We start from the raw sequence: 21,451 nt of genomic DNA on the forward strand, positions 1-21,451 counted from the left end.
CCAAGAAGGTGCTGAAACCTGTAAGGGTCCACGTAAATCCTCCAATGGGATGTTTAATTTAGCAGCCAGGCTGCCATCCGGGAATTTTACTCGGGATCGAAGTCAGGTGAGCACGTGGACAGAGAAAGGACCTGGTAGTGAAGCTACCCACCTCAAAGCATGTCCACGCAACAACACCACCAGGAAGGCAGTCTTTGCACTATATGGAGCATAGGTTTGATTCTGTTGTCTAAACACCAAAAACACTGAGAATCCTCCACCTTCATCCAACTCACCACTGAGTACTTCTGGAGTGGGACGAGCTCTCCCTAGATGTTCAGGTGGTCGCAAACAAAAGCTGAGGCTGGGTACTGACTGCAGCTGACGATATTAACATACCTCCAATTACATCCTATTGTCTACAGCTGTGACGGCGCATATTTTAGGCAAGGCAAGGCAAGGCAAGGCAAATTTATTTGTATAGCACAATTCAACAACAAGGTGATTCAAAGTGCTTTACAGAGACATTAGAAACAAAAACAAATAAAAAGCATGATTTAAAATTGATTAAAACAAGCAAACAAACAAACTAACTAAACACACATTTCACACCTGTTCGCGCGATCTGAACCCTCATCGTAAGGGGAGCTACCAGTCCTTCTGTGGACGAGCTACTTTCTATTTTAAATTCCCTGAATTTTAGCTGGTGTTCTTACAGAGCGAGCCAAAGGACCTTGCAAAGAAAAGCGTCTGGACTTCTTTAAGTTACTTGAAGACGTTTCACCTTTGACTACGATGACCTGGATGACTGAGAACCTTCACAGACTTACACAGCGAGCACTCTGCAGAGGTCATTTTCTGACCTAATTGTTCTGTCATAACCAGTATGGGCTTAGTGTGGAAGAAAAGTTCATCACGTTTATGTGCAATAGTTAAAGGTGCATTTAGGAAGTTTGAGTTAGCAAGGCCCGGGCTCCCACAGACACATGCACAGTATGATCTCCTCTCGGGAATCTCTCTCCTACAGCTCAGTCAGATTCTGCTTCTGAGGTTTTCTGCACAGGTGAGAAAAGAAAGTAAGATAAGAGCAGAGCAAAAATAAAGCAAGAGGCAGGTATGAAGACAGTAGGAATCAGGTCATTACCAACAGATGTGTTTGTAGTTATGCTGAATTCAAGGGTGGGAAACCAGAGGAGCACCTGTCCCTGAAACACAACACCAACACTCAAACAGATAGAGAGAGAGCAAAATGAAAAAACTACAGTAAAATAAGTAAAATACTTTAGCATTATGCTATAATATGCTGGTTAAAAATACATGCTGCTATTGTTATTATAATTGTATTATTGTATGTTGTGGTATTTCCATCTCAGTTAAACAAATCTTTCATATTTGTCACATCCCTCAAACAAAGTTTCATTTAGACCACATATAAGTCCTGAATGTATAGAATTTTTCCTTTTTTAATACACAGGTCACTACAACCCTCCTAGAAAAGAATGCACAAAATATCTGTGTTAATATTAATTTTCAAATGTTCATCAAAACTGCAAGAAACAACACTGAAACCACGAACAGCAATCTAGATACATGATGCTGATGAGGAAAAAAACCCAAGACTGTTTGTGAAGGAAGCTTTTAATGTTCCTAGCATAATGGCTAACCTTATAAATAAACATGTCATAAGTTATAACGGAAAATTCGATGCATCCAATTACAGATAGCGTCTGATCTGATACCACCTGTGTGCTTCCATCATATCAACGATCCTGCTGAGCGACTACGACTACTGGGTCTACTGGGTCTGTGACCCAGTATGATTCTAGTTGAAGTTATAGTCTTTGATTTGTTGTTATTCTTGGTCTTGGTTCTCCTTATTGTTCTGTGTGTGTGTTATATCCATAGTTGCTAGTTTCCAGATTTCTGTTACTGTTTCCTGTTTTTGGTTTTTTTCTTTAGTATATTTGCTACAGTGCAATAAAGGTTTTTAGTTTACCGCAGTGATGGCCAAATGAGGCTGAAACACTGACGTTTGTAGAGAAAAGTGGTTCATTACGCCAAGCTTTTCAACACAAGCCTCTTTGGTGACATCTGGTGGCCAAAGGTATGAAGAGCAGCTTGAATCTACAACTTCTAATGAACTGCTTCATTATGATTGCCCACAGAGCTGAGTTGACAGCTTCTGTTTGATATCATGTAACAGCTTGTCTGGTATCTGGCTGGTGTTTTGAACATGTGTTTTTTGGGGTGAAAAAATGATGTTGTGTCTATTTTAATAATAAATAATTTTGATGAATAAGCCTTCCTTGTTTAATCATGTACCATGGTGTGTTCTACTGTTGTTTGTGACTTCTTGATGTTTTTATTAATAAAAAAAAAACTATATATAACAATGTACAACACAATCTTATGATAGGTTGGGAGTAATGCTTCCTCTGCGAGGTCCCTGCCTCCACGTGAGTATGTAACTAACAAGTGGACAGGTACATTTATATACAGTATAATATACTATAACTTCTATAATTATAACTATATGTACTGTGTATTTCTTATGTTCATTTTGTTCATTTGGGAGCAGAATTTCTGATGAACTGGTTTCACTTTTTCACACAGGGTCATGTAAGTTTGGATTTTTTCCCCCCTTAATAATAAAAACCTTCATTTAGAAGCTGCATTTTGTGTTGACTTCTGTTATCTTTGTCTAATATTCAAATTTTTGATGATCTGAAACATTGAAGTGTGACAAACATACAAACGAAATATGAAATCAGGAAGGGGGCAAACACTTTTTCACACCACTGTAAATGTTTGTTAGAAATTGAAGCAGAAAAAAGACAGGACGGAGGTGATTCTCATGAACAGTTGCAATGCCCCCAGCACAACCTGTGGATCTGTAGTAAGTGGACAAAGCTGCTCCATTAAGTCTCCATTAAAGACTAATATATCTTTAATATAGTAGGTGACCGAAAAGGCCCAAGACAGTTGGATAAAGGGACTATAATGGACAACACTGGCACTGTGTAAATCTCATTAGATGCATAAACTGAGCATGAAATGGCTACACAGTGCTTACAAAAGCAGATAAACCTAAAGATCTGTTATTACATTATCATACACTGAACTCAATTCAATCACTTACATCTATTTATCCTTGACAAGACTAGTACCTGATCCGAAGGGTAGATATGACAAAATAAATGTTAACTACTGGCAAACCCAGTGAGAAGTGAAGGTGAGACAAGAGATGAAAGAAGACAGAGGGACATACATGCTCCTAAGTTAAAGAAGCATAAACTCTTTCACTCTTTTCATTGCAAATGTTCCAAATAACAATACCAACAGCTGGTAGAACATGTACCACATATTGTTTTTGCAGTGGCCATGGATCGAGTCCAGTATCGGCTCTTTCCTGCAGGTCATGTCCCACAGGTCTCTGCTGTGTCTTCTGTCTACTACTGCTTCTGCCCAATAAAGTAGACATGCCACAAAATAAAGCTTTTATTATCAGCATCTCTTAAAAGTGTCAGCAGCAGTCTCAGACACCAGTGTTAACAGGAGCAGATACATTGTGCCCAGGGGTTAACCTGGGAATTAGTGGGTGGGGAAAACCTAACAGCTGGTGTGCAGCAAATAAATAAAAATAAAACATATAAATATGTATAATGTGAACTCCTCTATATTTTTCTTCTTTGCATACAGACTAACCCGCTGTGTTTACTGCTCTTTGTGGATTAGGTAAATCCAACAGGATAAAAACAGACAGATCAGCATAAATACCAGTCTTGTATTATAATACCTAATACTGGCCATTAACACCGCAGCCTGCCTTGTACCAGCCCAACACTGTAAACTTCACCACAACACTTCAAACTAACAAGTTTAGGCGGTGTTGTGCTGCGGACGCTGGCTGTGGGAAACAAAACATAAAGCTTTTGCACAGTGCTACATATAAAGACAAACCCAGACTTCTACTTTAGCTCAAATCTTTGTGTGCTGTTTTTGTTAAATAGGGCTTTCAAAACGGAAAATTCGCTTTACACGTTTATTGCTCGTTTTTTCGCATCATTACGGTGAAAGCACTAAACTGTACGGTCTGTAGCCACGCCCCTTCCCTACAGCTGCTGTCTATCCGGGAAAATACCACAAACTGTTCTGTTGCTGTGACGGACCCCGGACACACAACGGACAGGTGAACGGCGTTTTGCCTTTGCTCGTGTTGTTAGACGATGACGATGCTAGCTTGGAAGACAAGTTGCTAGCTACGTTAGCTCAGCGGCGTTTGCTTAACTAACGGCTGTGATGTTATTTGTAACGTGACCCTTTTCACGTTGCAGTTGTCTGTTCACTTTTGGAGCCTGCTGTGGTTAAACGGAGTGTCAGCTGTTTGCTGGTAAACAGCATTTTCATTCTTCTGTCCCCGCTGACCTCGTTAGCTTGTAAATGCGGATTATTATTGAAGTATTGGGGCCAAATCGCTCTACTGTGTTATTTTCCGCAGTGAAATTGTCGCTTGACAGCAGCGCCCACTACAGCGCGCTGTGCTACTGGCTGACGGTGTGTGTGTGCAGGCTGTCACACCGTGTGAAACACAATGATTCCGCTGTTTTGTTGACCGTGTTTCTTCAGACACGCTGTGCCGAACTGTGAAATAGTTAAACACTGGTGCTGTGCAGCAAAGCGAGGCAACAAGAAACGAGCTCGCCTTTAAACTGAGCGCAGCCACATGAAGGACGTTAGCTGTGCAGACTCGTGTTTTTCCGTTGCAAATGCTTATTAACTTGATGTAAATGTCCATGTCTCTGAGTTTGTAATGGCGTGGACCCAATGTACCGAATGAGCTGGACGCTTTTAAAAATAGATGCTGTGACATTAACGGCAGAATTCCTGACCTTATCCTGGCCACCTCGAAGCACTGCGCAGACTCGGAAGAGAGGTCAGTGGGGTTCAGTGACTTCAGACGCGTTAACCTGCTCCTGTCAGTGCAGAGCGAGGTTTGCAGTTACATCGCAGTAATCCCTGAATTCAAACCTAGCAGGAATATTAAGACTCACTATATCCGCGTACTGTAGTGTCTCTGTCGGGTGTTTAATGGGCTTCATTTTGCACTCAGTTAAACATGTATGTTATCCTGTAGATCTGATTGGTAGGACGTGCTGTGAAATATTCTTTTAAAAATATATTTTTTATGGTGTAAAAAAACAAGGTTCACAGTTCACCGAGGATAGTTGATGTCCAAATTCATGAGTCGTTGTCACTTTAAACTAACTGTAGTTACTTGCTGTATGTTATGTGAAATGAGGCCTGAACTTCCTCACTTTGTGTAAGAATGGATTGCTTAAAGCATGTCTTAATAAACTCACTACCTGAAGTGTTTGTTTTTCCCTTTTAACCACATCACCCTTTGTTGTCATCATGCCAGTTGCCAGGGAAACCCGAATCACCATGATTATTGCAGTGCCATCCACTAACTGCAAGACTAATTACTGAGTGTGTAGTAGTACAGACAGAACAGTGGATTTGTGTATGTGCAGGAGACAGGAGGGAGTTGTTTACTTTGCTTCCTAACTCCCCAAATCTGTTCCTGATCAAGCAACTCTTAAAAACATGTGCAGGGGTGGGTTTTAATAATCGATTCATCGATTAAAATCGATTCTGGCTTGGATAACGTGATATCGATTCATTAAAATCCTGAATCGATTTTTTTTTTTTAATATAAATGTATTTTGCCCAAAATTCCAAAATCTCTGGTGAAACGTCACAAAATTTCAACAACCACCAAACAGCTAAGACAGTGAATGAGAGCAGGAACACGGCTTCTGCACAAAGACGTAAACACACAGCGCGGAGCAGAATCGGTGAGATGTTGTCTTTCTCACCGACGGCACGGACACGGTCGGGGGTGAAAGCCGACAGCTCGCTGATTCTGATGCGTCGGCATTTACGCCCTTTTTGCGCCGATTCTAAAGCTGTTAGTCTGATCTCTCTCCAAACAATATTGACTGAACCAGCAGCAAAAGAAGATCCAAACTACGCTTCACATAAACATCGTCATGAATTCACTCTGACTTTTGCTGTTGCGCTCTCTCTCTCTCCTGCATTATTCGCTTGCTTGTTACGCACAAGTCTACCGTTGTTTACAGGCTGTCGGCCGATGTTGTTTTTACTTACTTCTGAAAAGAAAACCTAATTTCTGCTGTTCAACAGGCTTCTGAACAAATGTAAACTTTTTAAAATTATACAAAATGCAAAACGCTTAGCCGTGTCTCTAATAAAACCGCTGTAACTTCGGAGGTGATGTTCATATGCTGATTAATGGTTTTCTTTCATTTTTGATGTACTGCAGAATATTTTTATAAAATCCCAGGCCAGGAAAATCATGTGTTTCTGTGTTTTATCTTCAGCGACTTTGACACAAAGGCCTCTGCTGTGATGCTCACACCTTTGATAAAGTCTGGAAAGTGTCAGCTTCCTTTTTATAGATAGAAAAATATGTAAATGTACTGATCTGAATTATATTATTTCTGACTTTCTGAGGCAAAATTTCCTCGATTCGAATCGATTCTAGGAATCAGTGACGATACCCAGCCCTAAACATGTGGGATCCATGGAACCCAGGCTTCACCGTTCCCGGGACTTGAAGGACTTGTTGCTGATATCTTGGTTTTCTCTCTGTTTGCCATCCGGGAATCCCTGTGATCCTGCTTTTGTAACATGGCGTGTAACAAAGATTAGAAAGTGCTGAAACCAAACTCACAGTAAATGTAAAGTAGTATATGTTAGCAGTCATGCTTTTCAGTTACTGAAACATTATCTGCTGTTTGTTGGAAAAGATTTTGATACCTGTTGAAATTTATTGGTAAATAACAAAATTGAATGTGAATATGACCACAGTGGCAGTGAGGAACTACACTCTGAAAGCACTGATTGTATTTAACCTTTAGAGGTTCACAGTAGGGATGAAGAAACTCACCCTTCAGTCTGATAGTGGCATACTGGAAAATGAGATGCCATTTAAAGATACCAGTGAGTGCTGTATATCTGTGACGCATTTCCAATGAATAGCTGGAAAAAGTGTTTATTTATTGAGTTGACACTTTTTATAAAATCATCTTTCCTGGAGGAAAAAACAAACTGATTTTTTTTTTTTTAATCATCAACATCAGCCAGTTTAAGGACGGCAGGCACAAAGACAAGCCTTTAAGACCCTGCACCTCTCTGTCAATACAGTGTTTAAGAACTTTGTAGTTATTAAACCAAAGTTTTGAACTTGGGTTTTTCCATTACACTTGGTGCTACCTGAGGCCAGTTGGACTGCGATGCTGATATGGCACATACACTTCCAATATTAAGATTCCCGCTGGTGCTGATTGGACAGATGGCTCTCACTGTGTTTAGTTAGAAAGTGTGTTTCACGGTAGGTCACGTAGTAACCTGCCTGTTTTTGTCCTGACAGGAGGGCAGGGATCAGTCTAAATCTGAACCGATTCTCCCAGTATGTTGCCTCAACACCTGAAGCAGATTAGAGTCCTCATGCTCAACGACAAGCAGAATTTAGAGAGAACTCTGTTCAGACTCGAGCAAGGTAAGAACCTGACTGTATTACTGAATGTACTGCACTGTTCAATAGCAGTTACTTTATAAAATCCTGCATTTAATGTTTAATATTATGCAGTGGGATTATGCTGCAGTGGCTCCATCTACTAAGCTGCTAAGTTGGTTGATAATGTTTTTATATGCTACTAATCTTATACATTGAAAATTTGAATGTGTGTGTCTTGCTGTTGTTTCGGTTGAAAAGGTCGGAAATGTTCAATCCACATATATATTTGTATTAATATTAAGCCAAATAGTCGGTAAATCACTGCTGAAGACCTATCCACACACACAGTGTAGACACTGTTCCTTGGTTTCAATGCAAGATGAAGCATAAACCTTTAAAAATTCTGCAACAATCCCTACAAATGCAAAAATCTGTGTTTTGTTTGTTTGTTAGTTGCATTTATATTTGTTCATGTTGGACATGGCTCAAATAAATGTAGGTTAAACAGTTTAAATGAAACATAATAAGGGGATAAGACTGAAACAGTCATGTGTGGCCTGTCAGAGTTATGACGGTGAGAAAATGGCACAGACGTCTGCATTGGAAGAATGGTGGTGATTGCATTACTGTAAGCAGATGCAGTTGCAGGTGGTTATATATTAAGTGTAGGGATGCACTGATCCAATCTTTTTCTGTTTGCATAAGGAACCAGTGTTATACTGATGAGCTATAGTCCTCACTCTGAGGAAAGCAATTGAGGGAACCATTGTTTTATGTGGAAGGTACCAAGGTTCAGCTTCAACACTCAGTTTCATTAAAAAAAAAATAAAAAAATCACAAGTTAGGAAGGGCTTTTCTGAATGTATACAAAGTCATGTAGAAAATATAAACCAAAGCCATTTCATTTTGTTCCCGTGTCCACTCATTCCTACGTCTTATTTCATAGTGCAGCCTTCACATGCTTTCTCAGAAATACACTTCCTGAAAATTATATTCATCTTATTTCTCATGTTGTCTTTTGGATTTGTTAGTGCAGCATAGCTTTTAGCTTAATTCTTAGCTGAAATCAGTTGGGTGTGGCTTTGTCATGTGACCTTTCATCACTTTCTGACTCGGTGTATCAAATGTGTAGTTATTCCTCAACCTCATTTAGTGTTAAAGATGCGTTTCCAGCTTTGGAGGCCAAGCTCAGTGAATTGGAGACCTGGCTTCTCGCCCTCAAAAATCCTGCAGCTAGCTAGGTGAGGGCAATGGTAGATAAGCCACCATAAGCTGTTCCCTAGCAAATCATCCCGCGCAGTCGGGAAACAAGCTAGGTAACTGAGGAGGTATTGTAGCCCTACAGTCAGCCTGTCCACTGTTAAAATTGATTTTCCTCATTTGACAACACAAACACCAGGAACAAACTCTGGTTATTGGTGACTCTGTTCTCTGAAGTGTGAAACTAGAGAATCAGTCAAATGTATTCCCGGGGTCAGAGCATTGAAACTGCTGTCTGAGGGGAAACACAGGTCAGGTAAACTTGTAATTCACATCAGCAATAATGTGTCAATTGGTGGTCAGCAGAATGATTTAAATCATTGTGTAACTTTGCTAAAATGATCTCTGTAGTTTGCTCTGAGCATCTCTGCAGTCAGCACAGCTGCTGGCTGAGTGCTGTGCAGAAAACAGTGTGGCCTTTCTGTTGGGATGCACCGTGTATGCACGTTTGTGCATGCGTGAAATGTTTGTGTGCGTGTCGGCTTGGCTGAAAGGGTTGAAGAGATGTGCCACTTGGCATTTAGAGGGCTCTGCATCTGATAAGGATTTTGTTGGCTGCCTGTCATATGGGACTATTTATAGACAGACAATTAAACTCTGTCCTAACTCTGGAGGACCAACAAGACCTACAGTTTTCTGCTAATGACTGTGTGCGTGTGTGTGTCAGGGATGTGGGATTGTCTTGTGAGTGGGTAGCAGTAATGATTACTGCAAGAGGGGAATCTTTTCAGACTTGTTGAGACACAAACAGTTGTGACATTTTAACAGGGTGAAGACAAAGTGGAATTTTCCTTACAATTCAAATTCCCAACACAGTTTGTTCAGTTTGTGTCGTACTTTTCTGTCTGCCCAGGGTTTGAGCTGCAGTTCCGTCTCGGTCCAAGCCTTCAGGGAAAGAAGGTTATGGTGCACACCAACTATCCACTTGAAGGACAGCTGTTTGACCGAAACAACTTCCGTGTTTTGCCATGGACCTACCCAACAGGAAAGGAAGAAGACTCTGATAAGTTCTGCTCTCTGGACCTCAAGTTGGCTGGGTCCTATCAGTACTACTTTGGATATGTGTAAGACCCTCCTGACAGTCGCCCACATTTTATAAATCCGGGGTTTCAATGTCAAAGCTGAATTCAGGAAATGGCAGTGGAAAATATTCCAACAGTTAAATCATTTTGTTGGAATCATCCACGCTATCACTAAAGCCTGTGATAGCATGTCTTTATGTTAGACAGTCTGTTCTTCATTTGTCCATGTTTATTAAAAATTATTGTAGAACTCTATAAATTGTTTAAGAAGTGAATACTTTGTGAAACAGCGTGATAAAGGTGTCAGTCAGAGATGCCGGCCAGTCCCGGAATAAGATGCTGAATAGGTCTGGCTAGGTGGAAATCAAACCAGGAACTAATTATTACTATTTTTTAGGTTATAAATTAATATTCCAGCTGAAAGCAATCTCCCAGAGCACTTGGGGTTTGTATCTGGCCCAAGGATATTTGGCATGCAGACTAGAGCAGCAACCTCAACCAATCACAGCAGATGGCCCCACCCCTCCCTGAGCCTGGTTCTGCTGGAGGTTTCTTCCTGTTAAAAGGGAGTTTTTCCTTCCCACTGTCACCAAAGTGCTGCTCACAGGGGGTCATATGATTGTTGGGTTTTCTCTGGATGCATTATTGTAGGGTCGACCTTAAAATATAAAGCACCTTGGGGTAATTGTGATTTGGTGCTGTATAAATACAATTGAGTTTAACTAATTTGAGCACTTTCAGGTTTGTAACATTTAGAGACAATGTTAAGAATATTACATTTATTGTCTTTATTTAACTGGAGCTGCATATGAACCGTTCATTTGCAGTTATACCACGTGTCCACACGTCACCCGTCCACCTGTCGCTCTCCTGCAAAACTTTGGTTGGAACATCATTAGGGATGGGTATCGTTTAGGTTTTATCCGATACCGGTGCCAAATCGGTACTTTTGAAACGGTGCCGGTGCTCAAACGGTGCTCAAACCGGTGCTTAAAGAATAGAGAACACAAAATTGGTCCAAAAACCTCTCATGCTCAGCTGTTTTTTGTGAAAAGATAACAATGTTAGCCTTTTCTGCAGCTATGGGGCATATATGGTATCACTCTTGGCTGGAAGCAGTGCTTAAACAATGGAAAAAACACAAACTTTGTCCAAAAACCTCTCATGTTTAACTGTTTTCCACTTTTTCTTTGGTCATTTTAGCCTTTTTGGCCAGGGTGAAGGGAGTATCTGCCATCAAACAAGAGGACAGCCGCATGTAGCTATGATTATGTTTGCTAGTTCACCTTACATGCATTAATGTAATAACGTGGTTAGCCTACTCAACTTAAATTGCACACGAACAACATTTAGCTACTCACGCAGAGAAGAGCGGCTGCTGCTGCCATCATCATCCGTCATCATTTATGCTACACTGGCAGGGCTAGGGGCCAGGACTCTCCTCTTCGTGTTTTTGGGGGATGTTGCATAACAGGCAACCCACCCGCAGTAGATGTGCTCGGTGTGAGGTCTCGCAGCAAGCTATCAAATACGGCGCATTTCTGGGCTTTAAAAAAAAACGCTATGCGTCGCCAGGTGTTTCATCGGATTTGAGGTGTTACCTCCTTTGACAGTATCACAGTATCAGCTTAAAGCACTTGTTGCTGCTGAGTTTGCTCTAAAAGAACGTACGTACCTGGGCCCGCCTACTATTCTCGGAAACGTAAAATGATTGGCTAGAAGTGTATCACAGCTCAGGAAAAAAAAGCACCGAAATAAAGCACCGAAATGTGCGCTGCTTTTCGGTCTGGTTACTACCGTTTATGTCAGAACCGGTGCCATCATGGCACCGGACACCGGTACCCATCCCTAAACATCATCAGCCACCAGTCCAGACTTCGCACCCAGTGACTACCACCTGTTCCCAAAGAAACATTTGTCAGGAAGGTGATTCTGCGGCGAGCGGCTATGACGTGGGCTTTGTAAAACTGTCACAGCGTCTACAAAAACGCATCGACCGAAATGGCGATTATGTAGGAAAATGAGTCTTTAAGCTTTAAAATGCTGCACATACTATGGAAAATAAACGGTTGCTTGTATTTCTAAAACAATAGGACACCTTACTTTTGGGATTGCCCTCATGTTTACTATAGCATGTAAATGAAAAATGGATGTCGCCACTTTGATGTCACCAAATGGTTTCTGACATCTCGAAACCTCAGTTAGCTTTTCTGTGTAACGCCATCCAGAAAGGATCCAGTAATATTCAGACAACATTTAGAGCAGTGGGTGGAGTGCCAAGTACTAACCAGTATAGTTTACTCGACAGGGTTCATGCACAAAGTGTACTGGTGCAATGCACAGACATCCTGCAGATTCATTCTAACAGATCGTTTTAATTGTGGAACTCTGTACCGCTCAGCAGTCGATATCAAATCTTCCAAGAGGCACCAACAACAGGTGTGCTTGAAAGGTCCAGTTCACTGACTCAAAGCTCCGTTCCACCAAGAGAGGCCTCTTGCAGCATAACTAAGGGAGGATTGGAAGCTGGTTCCACAGAAGAGGGGCCTGAAAACTGAAGGCTCTGCCTCCCATTCTACTTTTAAATACTCTAGGAACAACAAGTAGGCCTGCAGAGCGAGAGCGAAGTGCTCTAATAGGGTGATATGGTACTACAAGGTCATTAAGATAAGATGGGGCCTGATTATTTAAGACCTTGTATGTGAGAAGGATTTTAAGTTAGATTCAATGAAGAGAAGCCAATACAGGAGAAATGTGCTGTTTGTAGTCCCTGTCAGTACTTATCCTGCAGCACCGTGAATCAACTGGAGGCTTTTTTAACGATGAATTACAAGAGTTGAATCTAGAAGTAGTAGTGATGTGTGTTATTTTGCTTCATGGATAGATAAAAGTGGGAATCGCGTATCTATACCTAATACTAAGGAAAGCCCACAGCAACCCGTGGAAGCCACAGTTAGCCTTTGTATATGAAGCAGCCTCCACGTTTACATTAACAAACTGGACTCTATTAGATGGGTATGATTCAAAGCACTGCAGTACTACAGTACCTGTGGGATTTTCTGATATCGTAATAAAATATTATGGTCAAGTATTAAACGCTGCACTGAGTTTTTCCCAGCAAATGAAGAAAAACTGTAAGATAACTGCTTAACACTTTAAGTATTAAAATATCTAAAGTGATGTCACCCAGTCGGAATCATATTTTTAAAGTGAAACTTCTCCCAGCGATGTGGCTACTTGGCTCAGGCGTTTTAACCACTTGCCCTCCGTTCCCATCGTGTAGCCACATCAGTCATTTCATCCACCTTTCTGCTCCTCCTGTCATGGACTCTAAGTAGGAAGTGCTCCAGCAACACTCTCTTAAACGCTTTGTTTGCTTTTGGGTTGCATATCAGCAGCTACAAGTATCACCTCCTCTTCCTCACTGTTAGGTACTCCATCATCATCTGAAACGGACTCGTGGCTCTCAGATAAGCCTGCGCTTGTCTCACTGTTGTTATCTAGAGAAAGTAAATACATGGTGTCAGTCTATCAATCATATTGTGATATGACACGTTTGTATATTTCCTTAACCTGCTGTACTTTGTTAAATTCCATCAGAGACTCGGAGCGTATAGGAGGAGGTTATATTGTGGTGGATCCAGTTCTCCGTGTCGGGGCCGACGACCATACTTTGCCGTTAGACTGCATCACCATCCAGACCTACCTGTCCAAATGTCTGGGACACTTGGACGACTGGCCAGATAGACTTAGAGTGGCCAAGGAGTCGGGTAGGTTAGCACGGCACGCCCACACGGACTCTGGTTCTTTCTTTTGTGTTCAATCATAAAATGCAAACTCGGTCACTTCTGGTTGTTATTGACGACCATGGTTCCTGTCATCGGCCTAAACTCTCTGAATCAATCCTCCTGTGTGTGCAGGTACTACATCACATGGACAGTGCAGTGTGTGAGGGGATTCATCACATGTCAGGACTATCAAACAAAATGCCGTATAGAAGGATTAATAGTACGTCTGTGGGTTTGTCTTCCAGGATACAACATGATCCACTTCACTCCAGTGCAGACTCTGGGGGAGTCCAGGTCCTGCTACTCCTTAGCTGACCAGCTGAGCGTCAACCCAGAGTTCAGCCCAGCGGGTCGCAGCTACGACTGGACAGATGTGGGGGGGCTGGTGGAGAAGCTAAAGACAGAGTGGGACATGCTGTGCATCACAGATGTGGTGTATAACCATACTGGTGAGTTGAGCCATGAGGAGGGCCGTTCATTAGTGTACTGCAACACCGCTTCCTTCCCTTCGAAGGTAAAAGGCCACCTCCTGCATCTGATGTGAGACGGCTGCTGTTCACTGCTGTCTTTAGATTCTGACATCTCCCCTCTAAGCGTTCTACCCTGTGCTTTGCAATCAGACGTACCAAATATTGTTTTGACTGCAGCGACGCGACATCCTTCAGAAATTTCATGGTTGGCTCGTACCAACCACTAACCAAGTTAAACGCTTCAAGTTACCCACAGCAGCTAACTTAACTAGGCACACCAACAGCAGAACATGTTACTGAAGAGTGCTAATTGGTTAACAAAGAGCAAAAATGCACCTGTTTTCTTGCCTTAAAGGATAGCAGGGGAAGTGAATCACAAGGCTTCCTGAGCCAGTCCATGGAGCCGATCACTGACGGAACATCCTGTGCATCACTTTTCATAATGCATGGACTCGATTATGGACTAAGGATGGAGAAGTCGACATGTGTGCACTCAGCGTACATGCAACACGTTCTTTTATTGTGATCTTTGTTTACAGCTCATGGTTTGTTATGCTGCACACACTCACTTTTATTTGGCCTGAACATTTATGCAATCACATGTCTTTGTTCCACCACATGTTATAGTACGAGAGGTTTCACAACAACACATGCTTTCACCGAGAGTCTGCACAGTTCCAAGGATTGAAAGTGTCATTAAACTGTCCCAAAGGCAGGACTTTCAGACAGATCGTTACCCTTATCCTGTGAAGTTCGACAGAACAGGAAAGATTGTTGTTGACTCACAATCATAAAGGGAAGTAAAGAAGCCGTTTGGTTTTGTTACCTTTGAAGCACAGCAGGTGAACACTGTGCTGTGGGGAGGACTGGAAACATTTGCTTTCTTATAGTGGGCTCAGTACGGCCTCTGTGGAAGTGTAGCCTCACAGGTTTCTTCCCTGACCTCAAGCACACACTATAACCACGAGGTGCAAGGCAGGAATATGCATCTGACTGGTTGGCAGATGGTTTCTGCCAGTCGCTGGCTGCTGCTGGATGAAACTGTTTGCAAAGAGGTTGCTGCACCAAAGTCCTTGTGATCATTTTGGTCATCTGTAGTTTGCACAGAAGATTATTTAAGACCTTGTATGTGAGGAGCAGGATTTTGAATTCTGGATTTAACAGGGAGCCAATGAAGGGAAGCCAAAACAGGAGAAATCTTCACGCCACAGTGTCCAACATGGCAGTTAACGCGATACACTAAGCTTTAAAAGTGCCATTTTTGCCACACTTTGTCAGGGTTAAGGTTTGCTCACGCTCCCGTACTCTTGCTGTAGCCTTGTCTAAGGCTTTCACTTGAAATCTATTTAGAATCAGGTCAAGATTTAAAGACCACTAAAAAGTTAGCTGGGTATGGTTTAGGTTGTTGGTAAAACATCTTATAGCAAAACTGGTTAACAGTTACTCTGAAAGTGTTTTTTCAGGTCGAGACTTTTCATTTGACATGCTCGTTGTATCAAAGTGTTTGTGCTGTCCTGCTGGCAGTGACCACCCGTGGATCCCTCTCATCCTCGCTCAGGAAAGGTCGAGCAGTAAAATGAGCCTGATATGAAGGTTAAATACAGACTGAACTCTGATTTATACAGTATGTGTGACTCACTGTCAGACTATTATTAGATCTGTAAAAAGAGTAAAACATTGATGAATAAAGTATTTAAACAGCTCAATGGTTTCTTGTCTGTGTTCCTGCACAGCTGCTAACAGCGTGTGGATAAGGGAGCATCCAGAATGTGGATACAACCTGGTGAACTCTCCTCACCTGCGCCCAGCCTGGGTTTTAGACAGAGCTCTGTGGCATTTAACCACCAGAGTAGCAGAGGGACGCTACAAAGCTAAAGGACTTCCTGCTGACATTACCACGGAGAGTCATCTGAATGTGAGTTCTGGGTTCCTGCACATTCATTCACCTTTGAACTTTCACAAATGTCACAGGCTGTGGTGTGAGCCAATGACAGCCTTGCCTGAGAGCATGAATTGAAATCTTATCCACAGCCTCATCACCAAAGGCAGCTAGCTTTTTTTAAAATGTTTCTTTAAGTTACTCAGTAGTATCAGGGCGGTCGTGGCTCAAGAGTTGGGAGTTCGCCTTGTAATCGGAAGGTTGCCGGTTTGAGCCCCGGCTTGGACAGTCTCGGTCGTTGTGTCCTCGGGCAAGACACTTCACCCGTTGCCTACTGGTGGTGGTCAGAGTGCCCGGTGGCGCCAGTGTCCGGCAGCCTCGCCTCTGTCAGTGCGCCCCAGGGTGGCTGTGGCTACAATGTAGCTGCCATCACCAGTGTGTGAATGTGTGGATGACTGGATATGTAAAGCGCTTTGGGGTCCTTAGGGACTAGTAAAGCGCTATATAAATACAGGCCATTTACTATTTTTTTATTTATTTTTTACTGAGTAACTTATGAGGGATTTCGATCAAAGCTAAGGGGCGTTTTCCTGGCCTGCTGTAAAACAGCAGAACATATCTTGTGTGACATTTCTAGACACAATTTCAATAAAATTTTTGTTAAACTTTTACATGTCAATTAAAAAAATAACCTGTTTTTACAGAGACATAAACTATTGCACCTGACGGTCTGCACTGCTGAGTAACGCCTGTGGAGAATACTCAGTTTCTATATTTAGATTTTATTTTATAGTAAAGATAATCATTTTGTCATTTATTTATATACATTTGCACATTGCCCCTTATTTTTTTACTCTTACACCCGACAGTTAAGACAACCAAAACCGAGCACCAAGCCGCGTTTACCTTGCAAGCTGTAATTTGGTGCATAAATCTTTGCTAGTTTGAAGTGTGTGTGTGTGTTACTACTTCAGTGGCTCACAGAAGTCCTGACCTAAAAGAGGGTTTGTAGAATTCCTCAGAATAAACCAGGTAATAATGAACCTCATGTCTATGCAGATGAACTGAGCTGGGTCAGTTCATCAGATGGTTAAAGGCACTTTCTCTCAGCAGCATCGTACACGCTTTAAAGACGCGTTTGTGTAACGTGTGTTTGATTTGTTGTGTTTCAGGCCGTCCGTAGTGTGATGTGGCAGGACGTGTTCCCTCAGATCAAACTGTGGGAGTTCTACCAAGTCAAAGTGGACAGTGCTGTGGAGGAGTTTAGGACCCTGCTGCAAAACGGTGTGTAAATCCACACAGACGTCCCAAAGCCAAGAGTCGTTATGTGAGCTTCAAAAACTCATCAGCATGTTTTCAGTTTGAAGCCCCAAAAAAGAACTTGTGTTTACGGTGTGTGCAAAGATGAGCAGAGGGTTAAACCACATTCACTGTGTCGTTAACATGTGTGTGCCTGCCATCAGGTACCAAGCCAGACCACAGCAAGACTGGAGGGCAGACGGGCCTCAGGATCATTCAGGATCCACAATACCGTCGCTATGGCAACACAGCAGACATGGACTCTGCTTTGGAGACGTTTGTGCCTCACAGGTGAGACTCGGGGTCCACGGCACGAGTGTGATGTTGGGCTGCTGGTCAACGTGCTGCGATTGAGTTTCTTTGTTCTTTTCAGATCGTCAAACACGTTTTTAATCCTGGACAAAGATGAGCTGAGTAAATGTGCTGTTTTCACCCGACAGTCGTAAAAGACTGTTGGCATTTATAAAAGTATTTTTAAATTAAGATTACATTTATTAAGGGGAAATGAAGCTGTCCAAACCCATCCCGCCATGTGTGGAACGAACGAATGAACTGATTAACGAGCCACGCCTGTTCAATCAGGACGTAACTTTAATGTCTGTCTGACAAAGTGAGCTCAACAATCACATCGGACCAGGTCTTTTTGCCTCATCATTCAGAAACAGCGTTTTGTATTTAAATGGGTTATTTTTGTCTAATATTAAAGAAAAACGTGACAAATATTGCTCAAATGTAAGAACTCTGCTTTCACAGCACTGTAAGTATGCAGTTGACAGTTGGCTCGAAGATGTTACGCAGCCATCACATTAGAGCTGCAACAGGAAGTTTTAAACATGCAATGTGGACAGAGTCAGGTGACATCACCACCCGATTAGACCAATGTGTAACCTTATCCTGCACAGGTGTGGACCTGTGTGGGGATAAAAGCAGCAGCCTCCTGTCCTTGCGTGTTAGCATTAACCACATTCAGCAAGCTAATCTGACACACCGTGTGTGGGTACAGCTTACCCTGCATTTCAGACCCATGGACCCCTGTGATTGGCTGACGATCGTCCAGAGTGTGTGAAAGGATTTGTTCTTAAATATGATGGTTCTGTTTGGTTTCCAGTCCAAAATAAGTCATTCAGGTGACGCCACACAGTCCCTTTGACTTAGTGTGAACGTTAGTTCAGTATTAAATGAATCAGGACCTCTGTTGTGAAAAGAAGACTGATGTTTGCATCTGTAGGGAGCACATCCCTGTTCCTCCATGCTCATCACTCAGCACAGCGTGGTTGAAAAAAATAAGCCCACAAACATTTAAAAACTACATTGTAATGTTTCTTCATTGTTCAGATATGAGTTACCTCTGTGACGCTGACATGGACCAGTGTAGTTAATGTAAAGTGTGTATATCTGTGTGTGCGGCACACAGCAGTGTGATGTAATGTTGCTTCCCTCTGTAGCTTGTCACCTCAACACATCGAGGAGTGCTGCGGTTGGCTCAATCAGAAACTGACTGACCTGAATGCAGAGCAGTATCACATAGTGCACCAGCATCAGGAGCAGGTAAGGCTGCCACTGTACAGGGCCACACCTGACGTGTTAGCTAGAGGGGAAAAGCATCGAAAGCTGTTAAACCTGTGAATTAACGTCCGTCTGTCAGTCAGCATCGGGCCAATGCAGCCCCAGGTTTAGAGCAAAACGACTGATAACAGCTACGCCTGAGACGATGCTGTCACTTTAACTTGGAGCCAGAGTCTGAGGACACGCCGTGAAGAGCAAAGAGGCGGAGCTGTGACCAGTAATCACCATTAAAAGCTTCACATGAAAAAGCTGGTAGTAGTCCTTCAAAGCACCTGTTCAACAGAAGTGTAAAGCTGCTCCAGCCACCGCTGTTTGCAGAAGTTACGTTTAACTGATACAGATAGGCAGCATGCTGAACGCTGACGGCAGGACACAGGACCCTGCTGCAAACAGGGGCGGAGCTAAAGGGGGCCGTGGGGTGTACCGCACGAGCTCAGGGGTTTCCTAACATTTCGTTAGTGAAATGAAATAAAATGTTAGATTGATAAAAATATGAATGAACATGGCTCAGCGTGGAGGCAAAGTTCATGCTATCCTGATGTTTGTGGCTGTTTACAAGAAACGTCGCTTTCATTTGAATGTCAAAGCAGGAAGCTGCAGGTGATTCAGGTCAAACCACTGCAGCACAGCACCTCTAACACTAACAGCGCTGTAATAACGTATGGACCACTGCACTGAGGTCCACGGTCAGAGGCTGTAAGGTCTTCATAACCTTCAGCCTCCTGTACAGTGATGAGCTCTGAAACCTGACTGCAACTCCAGATTAACCATTGATCTGTTAGCTGTTTGATAACTGCTCTGTAAGATGAACTGTCGCCATCGCTGGGCTCCTGTGTGGACTGTTTCTATACATGGTCATTTTCAGCAAACACCTTCTCTGTGACATGTAAAATCTTTAACGTGTGTGCGGGTACTTTGTTTTCGAACAAGTGTCTGATTTGTCTTTTGCTCTGTCACAACCTTCTTCTTTGTCCCTCCAGGCTGTCAACTGTCTTATTGGAAACATCGTCTATGAACGACTTGCTGAGCACGGTCCCAGGCTGGGCCCTGTTACCAGGACAAACCCAATGGTCACCAGGTAACCAGTTTAAAGAGCTGACTAATGAGAGGAAGACAGAGTACAGTGAAGTGTGTTAATAACTCAGGACATTTACTAAAGCTTTAACAAAGACACGAGGCAGGTTAGCTGAACACTTCATAATGCTAAGATATTATCATGGCCCATACTATAAGTACGTATTAGGGGTGGCGCTGTCTCAGAAGTCAGTGAGCTGTATACCAATTAGAAGGTGGGTGGCTCAACCCCTGGTTCTCCAACCTGTGTGTCAAACTCAGGGCAAGATGCTGAACCCCGAGTTGTTCCACATACATCAAAGTATGTGAGCATTAAGATAAAAGTATTCAGGCTTATTTCAATAAAGCACTTGGATGAATGTGCTGACAGGTAAATGAGGCTCAAACTACATAGAAAGCTTTATATCCAGTAGCAGTCAGTTGGATTCATGTTTCCTTTGAAAAGCGTGGATGTTGGTGACAAACTCATTGATCCTCACTGAATAGGATCCATCAAATGATCCGTTGTCTAACATGAAGTGCTTTGACACAAAGTGTCCACAGCTGCACTACGTTCACATCACCCGGGCAGCCATAATGCCATGTTCCCATCTTCCGGTCAGGTATTTCACCTTCCCCTATCAGGACATGACTCTGGACCAGGAAATGCAGCTGCTGGACCAGCCAGACAAGATGTGCCATTTCCTGGCCCACAACGGTTGGGTGATGGGCGACGATCCACTCAGGAACTTTGCTGAACCAGGTAAACAGGATGAGCCACACAAGTGGTTAAAAAAAGACTAAATGTTGAATATGATGCTGCTTTAACCTGTCAGTGACTGTTGTTGCTGCGACCTGGGAGTAATAAAGTGACCGTATCAGTACTGAAGTGCTTCTGCTCCATAAAGGCTCCAACGTGTACATTCGTCGGGAGCTGATCGCCTGGGGTGACAGTGTCAAACTACGATACGGCAACACGCCTGACGACTGTCCCTACCTGTGGGATCACATGAAGAAATACACGCAAATCACAGCCAAGTATTTCCACGGAGTCCGCCTGGACAACTGCCATTCCACACCTTTACATGTTGCTGAGGTATCGCCACACCTCACTGTACATCACACACTTCATGTCAATTATTCTACGTTTAAATCCAGGACACGTAACACTTTAGCTCCATGTTGCAGTAAAGTTGTTCTGCAGGCTTACATGTTAGAAATATGTTTGATGTCTCACTGGGGCCGAACGTCACTGTTGAACTGTTCTACAGACATGTCGAGGACACACGACATGTTTGTGTTAGTCTCAAAGCATGAAAGTGTTTATTTAAATCACTGATGTGCCACAGTTTGAATAGACAGACATCTGTGATAACAGCAGAGAGGTCGCTGTGTGGCCCTGTGCTGACCCGCCCTGTGGGAGGGGTCTGAATTTTTGGGGCTTTGTTACAGTAGCCACCATATAAATAACCCAGGCAAATTATTATTGGATGTCCTGGCTGTCTTGTGTTTTGCAGAGGATGTTGGAAGGATAGCCACTTCTTAGCGTGTTAACTGTATTTCCAGACGTCACCGTGTCCTTCTGGAACTTGTTC

The 21,451-nt window shown here is 42.8% G+C and overlaps 1 protein-coding gene across 5 annotated transcripts in view; it reads left to right on the top strand.

The window, feature by feature from the left end:
• The first annotated feature begins 3,855 nt into the window (after window positions 1-3,855).
• agla (amylo-alpha-1, 6-glucosidase, 4-alpha-glucanotransferase a) overlaps window positions 3,856-21,451 on the top strand; it is a 40,306-nt gene continuing 22,710 nt past the window's right edge. For 2 of the 5 annotated variants that reach the window (XM_082513005.1, XM_082513004.1), the window contains exons 1-12: window positions 3,856-4,168; window positions 7,433-7,561; window positions 9,633-9,843; window positions 13,402-13,571; window positions 13,835-14,038; window positions 15,793-15,974; window positions 17,111-17,222; window positions 17,402-17,528; window positions 18,683-18,785; window positions 19,784-19,881; window positions 20,480-20,619; window positions 20,765-20,952. In XM_082513005.1, coding sequence (XP_082369131.1) covers window positions 7,474-7,561; window positions 9,633-9,843; window positions 13,402-13,571; window positions 13,835-14,038; window positions 15,793-15,974; window positions 17,111-17,222; window positions 17,402-17,528; window positions 18,683-18,785; window positions 19,784-19,881; window positions 20,480-20,619; window positions 20,765-20,952 — 1,623 coding nt within the window. In that variant the 5' untranslated portion in view covers window positions 3,856-4,168; window positions 7,433-7,473. Of the gene's footprint in view, window positions 4,169-4,313; window positions 4,370-4,429; window positions 4,913-7,432; window positions 7,562-9,632; window positions 9,844-13,401; window positions 13,572-13,834; window positions 14,039-15,792; window positions 15,975-17,110; window positions 17,223-17,401; window positions 17,529-18,682; window positions 18,786-19,783; window positions 19,882-20,479; window positions 20,620-20,764; window positions 20,953-21,451 lie in introns of those variants that run through there. The other 3 variants (XM_082513006.1, XM_082513008.1, XM_082513007.1) reach the window with 3 other exon arrangements.

The sequence above is a fragment of the Aulonocara stuartgranti genome, assembly GCF_965226115.1.
Source record: "Aulonocara stuartgranti genome assembly, chromosome: 18".
NCBI lineage: Eukaryota > Metazoa > Chordata > Actinopteri > Cichliformes > Cichlidae > Aulonocara > Aulonocara stuartgranti.